The sequence below is a fragment of the Cataglyphis hispanica genome, chromosome 6 (genome assembly GCF_021464435.1).
Source record: "Cataglyphis hispanica isolate Lineage 1 chromosome 6, ULB_Chis1_1.0, whole genome shotgun sequence".
Lineage (NCBI taxonomy): Eukaryota > Metazoa > Arthropoda > Insecta > Hymenoptera > Formicidae > Cataglyphis > Cataglyphis hispanica.
The window spans coordinates 68,390-79,380 of record NC_065959.1 but is presented as its reverse complement, the minus strand read 5'-3'; the positions used below and the strand labels follow the sequence as shown (position 1 = coordinate 79,380).

At 32.4% G+C, this 10,991-nt stretch overlaps 2 protein-coding genes across 3 annotated transcripts; one reads left to right on the top strand and one right to left on the bottom strand.

The window, feature by feature from the left end:
- The first annotated feature begins 111 nt into the window (after positions 1-111).
- On the top strand, positions 112-6,933 carry LOC126850392 (wolframin). 2 transcript variants are annotated; one of them, XM_050593316.1, is made up of 8 exons: positions 112-281; positions 380-915; positions 1,428-1,532; positions 1,659-1,875; positions 1,964-2,196; positions 2,287-3,485; positions 3,569-3,786; positions 3,865-6,933. In XM_050593316.1, the coding sequence occupies exons 2-8, from the start codon at positions 858-860 to the stop codon at positions 4,361-4,363; spliced, it is 2,529 nt and encodes an 842-aa protein (XP_050449273.1). In that variant the 5' UTR covers positions 112-281; positions 380-857; the 3' UTR covers positions 4,364-6,933. The 2 variants fall into 2 exon arrangements, with proteins under 2 accessions (XP_050449273.1, XP_050449272.1); XM_050593315.1 differs by having other exon boundaries at positions 113-281; positions 3,569-6,933.
- On the bottom strand, positions 5,848-9,781 carry LOC126850410 (vesicular integral-membrane protein VIP36). Its single transcript, XM_050593380.1, has 7 exons — positions 9,517-9,781; positions 8,742-8,857; positions 8,405-8,602; positions 8,002-8,164; positions 7,531-7,697; positions 7,281-7,344; positions 5,848-7,202 (listed from the first exon to the last, which is right to left on the bottom strand). The coding sequence occupies exons 1-7, from the start codon at positions 9,629-9,631 to the stop codon at positions 7,051-7,053; spliced, it is 975 nt and encodes a 324-aa protein (XP_050449337.1). The 5' UTR covers positions 9,632-9,781; the 3' UTR covers positions 5,848-7,050.
- Positions 9,782-10,991: the final 1,210 nt, after the last annotated feature.

Here is a 10,991-nt window from a genome sequence, read left to right as displayed (position 1 = left end):
TTTATTTTACTAACAAGTTGTTTATTGACAATTTTTATTTTCTCTTTATCGATTAACAATGAGAAAAAAGAAGAACTATACATTTATTATATATAAGAAACCTTTTATTCATATACATATATATTTATCCCAAAAACAAAAATTGTTTCATAAAATTATATACTTATCTATCAAACCAAGCGACTAAAAATATTTTAATGCAACATACATACCGTAACATTCTGAACAAAATAAATTTTCCATTGATCGTGTCTGGAAAAGTCTAAGTCGCAGCAATGCTTGTATGGTGTAATACACCTGCAACAGAAAAAAAAGTTTGAAACGAGATGAGATCGAGAATAAAAGCTTAAGATTTGTATAAGGATATATGCAACAAGAGAATAAATATGTACTTATTTCATCCATGTTTCTGATGACGCGATTTGTAGTATAAATAGGCAATTAAATCAATTTTTTGCTTTCTAATCTAATTGAGATGCTAAACGAAAATTTGACAAAAACACATACACACGCGCGAGCGCGCGCGAGTACGAAAGATTCGATCTTTGACTTGGAAATGGTACGCGATAGATACTGACCATTGACGCATTCGCATCTCGCAACCGCGTGCCGCGCGTTGTTTACGTATTTAACCTAGTCTAACTTTACCTAACTTCACGGTCATGGATTATATGGATATGGATGCGCACGCAGCGCGCGCCCACGCTTGCCAGCTGTTCAACGGAACTGTTCAACAAGGCGCGTAACAAGCGTGTTTGTTTTGCGTTTCGCGTTCGTGACAACGTTCGGACCGCGAAACAGCGGAAGTGCAATATCCGTCGCAAACAAGAATCGAGTTATTCGAGCTGAAGAATAGTATGGCTGGCATCGTGCCGCTGTCTGGCAGGTCCGGCAGAAAACAGTGGACGCTGCACGGTAATTGTCTCCTCTGTAATCTTGCACTGATCAGACTTTGAGAGACGATACGTCTGGTATTCTGTATTCAAGGACACGGACTATATTTATGTTCTGAGAAGCTCATGTGATTTGTTATAAGAGTGGCGCGATATACGACGCGTTCTAAAATTTGTTTTGCAAACAAATAAACAAATGAGCACTAATTGTTAAATAAGAATTGATGAAAAATTAATCCTTGACAATTTACGAGCGATATCCCCTTACGTTGCGATACGAAATTTAATATATCAAATAATTGATATTATTAGAAATAGTTTATTCAAATTATTAATGTTTTATTAATTAACAATTATTGATACTGCAAAATTATTACGCATCAATAGATGCAATCTGAGTGAAACTTTGAAAATAATTACAATAGCTAACACAACACAAAACTGTCAATTTTATTATTGTTATTATTAATGTCTCATGCGATGAGATAAAGAATTGTAATTAAATAGTTTGCTAATTGTAAATTTTATTGATAGATGGACCAAAAGGTTCTCTTAGACGATTACGTTCTCGATTGGCGGAAGACGGCTGTCCAGAATCTCAAGTGATTTTGGCTAAGCAATTATTGGAAGAACGATGCGGTAAGCTTTATAACATAAGTTCTGTATTAAAATTTTTTTCTTGTCATATTATTCCCCATCTTTGATATATACATACATATTTTATATAATATATATATAATATTACATTAAAATATATACTCGAAGATCTTGATGTTGATAAAGAAGAAAACGCAAAATTGGGCGTTTATTGGTTGACAAAAGCCTCGGAGCAGGGAAATCTAGAGGCAACTGACATTCTTAGAAAGTGCTTAGACACAGGCCGTGGTATTACGGAGCATAACTATTACGACGTAAAAAGTTGTCTAGACATGACGCAGGATGAAAAGTTAGCTAGAAGAGCAGCGAGGGAAATGTTCATGAGGTAAGGAATAAGTAATCAAACGATTAAAGTTAGATCGCACACTATATATACGTATATTGAATGTGAAATTTCTTTCTCCAATTTAAAGCCTATCAAATGGCGAGGACTTTATCACCACCGAACAACTGCAAAGACGTATGAGAAGTTTATCGTCTTCATCGACCAGTAACCATGACTATTCTCAATCAAATATTACTTCTCACAACAACTTGTCACAAAACAGATCAAATGATAATGACGATAATGATTGCTTCTCCAGAAAGGGGCTTCCTGATGATTCTCCAATTTCGAAAAACCAAGATCGGACAAATGATATTCAAAGTAAGAAAGTTTTTTAAAAATTTACAAACATTATGTACTCTTTATTCTTTACATTTACATACATTTACATATTTTGTTACATAATCACAGATCTGGCAGACCATCAAGGTGAAAAGATCACAGAGGCTGTTCTGGTCTCCGCGGCTGCGAGTTATGCACGCGGAATGCTTCCAGTAGTATCACACGCTCTCTGTATGGTGGATCCTTCTGAACTGGCACTAGACACAATACCGTTGCTGCAGAGACCATTCGTCCATCCGTTCATATCATTGAAGCGTTTTTACAGTTGGCTGATCGAGACTTTGGGTCACAGAGGGACATCGATGAGAAACATTCTCTTCACGTCGAACTTACACATTTTCTTATTACTCTTACTGTACTCCTTATTCGGCACAGAAAGTCTAATACTTTTTATACCTACGGCCCTCTACTATCTATCATTCATAGCGATGGTAGTGGCGACATTTCAAATGCTCCAGCGGAAACGCGAATTCAATGATTTTCGCGCTTGGTCCGGCCTATTTCTGAGTTATTCGGGCGGAAATCTGAATCCTGAAGAGGCGGAATATCAATTTTGCCGCAACAATCTGAAACCTCACGGACACTTCTTTCTCGCGTTGTTGCTAAATCTAATAATTTATCCTCTGATAGCTCATCAGTGGACCCCACAATCTGAATTTACAGTAATAGCGGTCGCGTTGACTCTCATCACGCTTTTCAATTTTATGTGGAAAGACTCCTCGCCCGACTTCCTAGCCCTGTTCAGTTTTGGCGTACATGTCCTCGCGAAGTATCCTTACGAGACGGATATGGTTGTTGCGCAAGGTTGGAGATTCTTGGACGTCAGAGTCCCAACATTCGCATCTTACGTTGTCGGCAACGGCATAGAGTTCTGTCTCAACTTTCGCGCCGTATTTTATCTTCTGATACCAGCGGTCTTCGCGAAAATGGCTGCGAGAGATGGCTGGCGCGGAACGTATCGAACTCTGATACCCCATTGTGTTACTCTGAGCTGGTGGCAAATAGCAATTTTCAGTTCTCAAGGCGCCACATGGTACGGCTTGATCAGAGGTGCCCTCGCACTAGTTGGCATGGTCCTCTTCCTTCCAATAGCCGGTATAGCTTCCGTCATTTTACCGATCATAGCAATTGCAAAGTATTTGTCAGAAAATGACCTGGCAATGAGAATAGTAGTCACCACTGTACTCGGAGGAATGCCAATTTTGGCTTCATGGTATCTGAGGAAAATTAGAGCATCAAGATTTAATTGGATCATTACGCTCGTTCAAGTACGTATATCATTGTATTCCTTGACCATTTTAAATTCAGAAATATTCAAATATTTATATCTTGTACTAAATATTTTCTATAGATCATGCTTGGCGTTGGCGCTGCCACATTCTTATCGTGGCCGATGATAATGGAATATAAACAAGATTCCTATGAAATATCTTATGAAATGATTTCTAGTTTAACATGGGATCAATATCGGAACTACTGTCATCAACCTGCATGGGAAGAAGTGTCATCGAAAGCGCAAGTGCAGATGCAATGCGCCCAATTGGAAGGCATACCCGTTTCGTGGGAAGGGTACGTGACGAATGTTAGATTAAAATCGATAAAAAACAATATCGCGAACATATTAAATAGATTACCTGATAACATTAGATCGATACTCAGTTGTATGTACGGGGAACCGTACGAGGAAAATTGTAATTCGGGCGACGACACTCGTAAAAAGAATTGCAAGCACGTCACGAGCATTCAGAAACGAAGGAGTAAGTGTCACTTACCGGCTTGGGATCGGTATGAATTTGAAATTTCTGTCAAGATGAAAAACGGTGGGTGGGGAAGTACAACGGAGATACGTCTTGTTGCGGATCATTCTTTTACCAACTTTAGTTTAAGCATATATCCCGGCGACAAGATCTGGTTTTCCGGTGTACTTCTCAATAATGGCTTAGAAAAAGAATCTCTTCTTGGTGGCACCAAACCGCACATTGATCTGGAAGAAGCAGGATGCCTCGCGTGCAACTTCCTTAATCTGACAACATCTTACAAACGTTATAGATATCGTATAAGTTTAAGCTCTATTATCAGAGATCTTTGTCTCAGTATAAAGACTGTATTAAACTTTCTGTTAAATCCGATTGTGATGTTCAAGTGATCAGAACGATCTACGTTATTCAATTCTTTTAGACTTCTTTCAACTTCTTACATTTAATTTTGTACTATTTCCATATATTTAATTATTATTATTGTTTGATTAATATTATTTATCTTAAAAACGAATTATTCTACTAAATAAACTAAATAAAACTATGAACTAAATTGTGAAAGTAAAAATTTTCAAATTAGAAACAAGAAATCAGTTTATATACAATTAATTTACTAAGAAAATACATCTTTATAAAGTATAAATATGCAATGAATATTGTAATACAATTGTCTTGAGAAGACATCTTTCAGTATATTAAAAATTTAATATGATAATCATTTTATTATAATATTATCGTTTACAGAAGCGTGTTATACACAATATAGCACTAAAATATATTATACTGCAAAATATATAGCGTATTATATTTGACACATTATATATATATATATAGTATAAGATAAATTGAAAGAAGAACTATGTTAAGTATATAAGCAGTATTTCTTCGATGTTTAACACACATGTACCTGTGTGTGTAATATAAAAGTAGAAAATAGTGCAAATGTTTTGATGTTACCGAACGCCTCAGGCAATATACATTAGGCTTTCATGAGCAAATCGTAATCTGCTTCAGAATATTAACATATATTTTAAGATCGATATATTTTCCTAAGCACTTACTGCCAATAAGAGAGAGAGAGAGAGAGAGAGAGATTAACGTTTGATATTTTTGTATTCCGTTTTTGGACAATGATTAGAATAGACATCGTTTCAATCTTGTTTTAATGATGTAATTGCATTTTTTTATTAGATTTATAACGTACATTATCATGATAAAGTTTTAGTTGAATCAGGAGGCAGTATGCAAATTGATATAATCTTAGATTATATTTAATAATCTATAGTTATAAAAAAAACGAAAGAAAAAAATATGATATTCCTATAGAAACTTGTGTAGTATTGACTATGCTAATTGAACTATCTTAAAATTCAATATTACCTGAATGATACATCTTTTAAGGAATATTGAAAATATATATACAGTACAAACAATTTACTTTGTATATTGATGTTAAGTGTTTAGATAACTATTAACAAGTATATCTGTCTGTAGAGTTAAGGATGACAGTTTTGTCATTGTATCGCACATAGATAATAGGAACCAGGACTGTAAAAAAAGAGATAAGACAGATATAGATGTGCCTTGGTGTTTTTTGTTTGAATAATTTTATTGTTGATATTAAAAGTACTCTATTTGCCTCTTCAAAGCAAAACAAATTAATTAAATGCATTGAAACACCATGAACTGTTGCATTTTAACGTGCAAATGTATATTTTTGTCATCAACAACATATTAAGAAATATAAAACAAAATTCAAAATATTGTCTTACTCCAATGTAAGTTCTAATACCTCAAACATATGTGCGCGTGCGCGCACATACACACCCAATCACACTCACATCTATTATGAAAAAAAAACAAAGACTTATCATTTATAATTATAGACATATTTATTTTGTATTTGGCAACAAATAATGATATACATTATTGTTTCGAATGATAACATCATATCGATAACAAGACAATCGCTTATTAAATGGTTTGGTTCTCTCTTTCTTAATTTCCATATAAAAGAATTTTATATTATTCATTCATTTTATATATCGAAATACATTAAAGAATCCACCATACTGCACTTTCTTCACATTGTACTTTCATGCAATGTTAGGTCCATTCTAACATTACATAATTTGTATGATCAATATAGTCTGTTTAAAATTGTAGATACATATAATCTGCAAAAAGTTGTTAGCCCAAACTTTATGCAATATGGGAGCTTCGGGTATAATATTAATTTCCCTTATGTACAGATACAAAATCTATATTAATAAAGTCTTTTTCACTATATTTAATCTGTATTTGCAAATAATTACCTAATAAAAAAAAAGAGAAAAGCAAACTACAGAGAGATCAGATAAAATAATTTTTTCGTTTTCCTGAGGAAATATTATTTTTATTTGTGATGTATTTCCTTAAACATTTAAAAAATCATCGAATTGTAGAATCAATTTACATTCCGATTTGGCAAAAGTTTCAGAAAAAAGATATATTGCGGTAAAGGTTTTAAAATTAAAGTGCATGAGTTTTTCCAAGATCTTTCTAATATAATTAACAATATACACATATGATACATTTAAGTTAATTATTATCTCTTTCCAATATATCTTTTTTACAAATCAAGTATATAAGAAATTGTTTTGTCAAATTCCTTGTGGCATGTTGTGAGAAATAACTTTGGTTTATAAGAACTATATAATAAATACATATTTTTAGGTAAATATTATAAAATTAAATTAGCATATATTAAAATCCAATTAATAACAATTGACAATCAATTTAATCTACAAATTCTGAGACAACATTCTGTAAATGTTTGAATTGTTAGAATATTTGCATAGATACACATTTCTCCTTTACTCCGAAGACTTTTACTCTTGCAACAAACATTTATGTAATAAATTTATGCTAGATTTCTACTATTTGGAAAAAAAAAAAAAAAAGAGAGAGAGAGAGAAAACAGTCTTGTGAGCTTTTTATAATCTATACATCTTATGTACAAAGGATTTCGGATAAAAGAGAAATAGGTAAATTACAATGTTCAAGACATACATGCCATCCTTAAAAGAAAATTGACTTAATAAAACCGCTTTCTATTATTTTCCTGGTGTTTCTGATATAACATAATGGCAATGACAAGACAAGCTATTAATACAAGTGCACTAATTAACATGATTAGAAAAAGTTTTATGCCACTCATGCCAGATTGTTTTGCATCTTCCACATGTTCTGAAATAGAGAAGAGTGATTTTGAATTAAAATATATATATATGCAACAACAAAGTATCCTCTGATTGTTTCTCATACCTCTTGGTGCATCATAGAATGCTGCTGATGGCACAATTTGAGATCTGTCTTCTTGGTCTTTAGGCTGCAAATTCATTTATATTATCAAGTATATTGTTAATTTGTGAATTATATTATAATTAAACCGTTTATATTTTAATCTGTTTATAAAATTGACTACTTTACATATATAACATCATACATTTAATATAGAACAAAAACTGCAGAGCAAAACTTAGCAAAAGTTTAGTAATTTTTTCTTAGCACTTACATCATCTGGTTGATCTAATTCAAACAAACGAATTGACAGTATATCATGATTGTCAGACAAATCACCAGTGGTTGCAGAGATTCCAATATAATATCCTGTTGGAAGTTTAACTTCATTCACTTGAAAGCATTGTTTCCATCCTAGTTTATTGGCAATATCTGTTGAAACTTCATTGTGGGAAAAAAAAAAAGAATTAGCATAAAATGTATGTGTAATCCTAGTCAATGTACATATATACATTCACAGATCGAAAAAAAGCTAATCATGAAGATGACACAATGTAAGCAAAAAACAATCCATGTAATAAAGCAAAGTACAAATGATGAGCAATATAAGAAAAGATGCTACATTTCTTATCAATATTGATAATTTTTATTATATTGATACTTTATTATTATTGATGTGTGCCACATAATATAACAGATGCAATCAAATATATTTTAATGCTTAATTGTATTTGTTTTTACATACCAGTTAAGGTATCTTTCTCGTATCTTATAGCTATATATGTAGGATGTTCTACATTTCTAAACTTTGCTTCACATCCTGCAAGTTGTGTGTGCGTGCCATCACGATCATGATCATAATGTAGAGATCCATTATTGACCATTGCTGAGATATAAGGATGTTGATGCTATTTCATAAAATATATTACTTATATATTAAAAAGAAAAGATACAAAGATAAACAAATAAAATTTCAATGCATAAATATTACAATATATGATATTCAAAATTTCTAGTACAAATAAAAAGAATTCAAATATTGAAAACATTCAAGATTATTCAAACTTTGGCCAGAATTTAAAAAATACTTATTGTTGTAATAACCTATGCGCTCTCTATATTGTTATAAAATTATGTATCCAACATACACTATGTGCACCGTTATGATTGCTGTATGTGTCAAGTATTACTGCTAATCCTTGAAAATAGTCTTGATTTCCAAATACTGGACCTGGTTTCATTCTTTCCTTGGTATACCAAATTGCAAAACCATCTCCAAATAAGTCCTTTCCCTTTCCATGTACTTTAAACTCAACTTGTAATTCCCAGTTTCGTACGTGACATGGCTACAAACATGACAAGCTTAAAAATCTTATTCAATATATAATACATATACATTTGTATATACAATAAACACAAATATATTATAAATTTGTTTTTTTATATAACATGTACAAAGGAGAATGCTATAGGGAAAGTGCTTACTATAGAATTCCATAAGGCACCTTGTTTACTTTGTAAATCAGGTGTTATCCTGATATAATTATTAGTTACCATTGTACTTCCCATAAAGTCCCAATAAGGTATTGTCATACCTGTGCCTATTATATATTAAATATAATCTTATGAGTACAGATATTGATGTTGTATAATAATTTGAATGAGAAAAATGGATTTTATAAATATACACATTAATAGTCATTATATCTTATATTAATATATATTTATAATTTGTTGTTTTTATATGACTTACCTTGAATATAAGATACATTAGAAAGTTATGATTTCTTATTATCTTTACTATTTGAATATTTCATAAAATTGTATAGTTCATATTACTAATCCTTTCGAATAAAATAGAAAGTATAAAATATTTCTAATATAGTGTAATTTGAAAATTTCTAATAGTCTATAATTAAAGATATCTGGCGCATTGTACTTAATCGTATCATATATCATTTCTTTCATTTATATGTACTTATATTGATATTTTGATGAATATTATGATAAATCAAAAATACTTTTACGTTACGTAGTTGTAAAGTTGTAGACGATTTTATATATAATACTGTACAAAAAATCATGAAAAATCGTGAAAAATGACTTAATTTATTGCTTCGTAACCTCAAATCCATAGTGCAAATGAATCGCAGTGTAGAATATTACAATCGAATAATGAATAAACAGATCATTGTGTGTCAATGTTTAATAAAAAAAAAATTCTTACGTGCGAAATTTAAGATAATCAAAATCGACGAACCTTGATACGGCTTGTTCAGACAATGTTCTCGTTTCATATAATCCTTTGTGTTCCATTCTGCGGCAAACGACTCCAAAATTCCAACGATCAGAAGCAGCCACAAAATTACACTCATGTTTTCCTTTATCCGTGACAAAAGAATGTTTCGCACTGTGCTTTCCTATTACTTTAATATAAATTATAATAAATACATACGCGAAGAAACGATTACAGCGCGTTATCCGAAACAGCCACCCCACACTCTGCTACAGCACACTTCATTCAGCCAACTGTAAAAAATAAAAAGACCATCATTCAATCATACAACCATAGACATACTAAATATCATACGGCGTTTTCGAATACATGGTATAATCCAAAGATCCACCCGGATTAATTAATCACTATATTTTACTATGAATTTAAGTTTTTTGTTGGCAGAGACAATGCAATGACGTCATTAATTGCTTTAAGACTGCGAATCCATGAAGCGGAATGAGCGGAATAGCTTAGCGGAACGAGAGCGCAACCAATCACGAGCGTTCTGTAGTTTTCATTACTCACGCGATTGGTTGCGCTTTCGTTCCGCGTTACATCCATATCAGACTACGCATTGAAAATTGAAGATTGGAATTTGACTAATCACAACAAAAGAAACTAAAATTTCTTTGTCTTAATTGATTGAAATTTCAATCTTTAATCATTCTTCTTGCGTAGTCTGATACGGGTTTTATGCCATTCTCTTGCATGGGTTTGCATCTTCAAAACTCAGAGCGATTAAAGCACTCACTTTTGCATAAAGAAATTGATTGTTTCACAAACATATGCATAAAAACTTAAGCGGGGAGCACACACTTTTGCATAAGCGCATAACTATAAGCATAAGGAAATTGATTGGTTCATTATCTTATGCATATATTTGTGGAATTTCAATTTCAATTTCTTTATGTTTAAGCGGGGAGCACACACTTTTGCATAAGCGCATAACCATAAATATAAAGAAATTGATTGGTCCACAAATGTATGCATAAGAAAATGAACCAATCAATTTCCTTATGCTTATTGTTATGCGTTTATGCAAAAGTGTGCTCCCCGCTTTATAGTTATGAGCTCATGCAAAAGTGTGTGCTCTTCGCTTAAGCCGGTCACACACACACTTTTCATAACTGTAATTGTACCCGTAACGTAAGGATCCGACCAATCGCATTGCTTAATTCGGCTGTCGCGTTGTTATGGATAGACAAATTAAGCAATATGATTGGTCGAATCCTTACGTTACGATTACGATTACGGTTAGGAAAGTGTGTGCAATCGGCTTTATGAAAAGTGTGTGCGACCAGCTTAAATCACATGGTATACCGCCATATTGTTAAGTATACTAGCGCTAAAATTCAAATGTACATATACAGGGTGTCCGGCGTCAATCTTACCATCGGTCGTGTGCAGATAGAGCAGGTAAAATTGAAAAGAAAAGTCCTGTACCACTTTGCTATTTT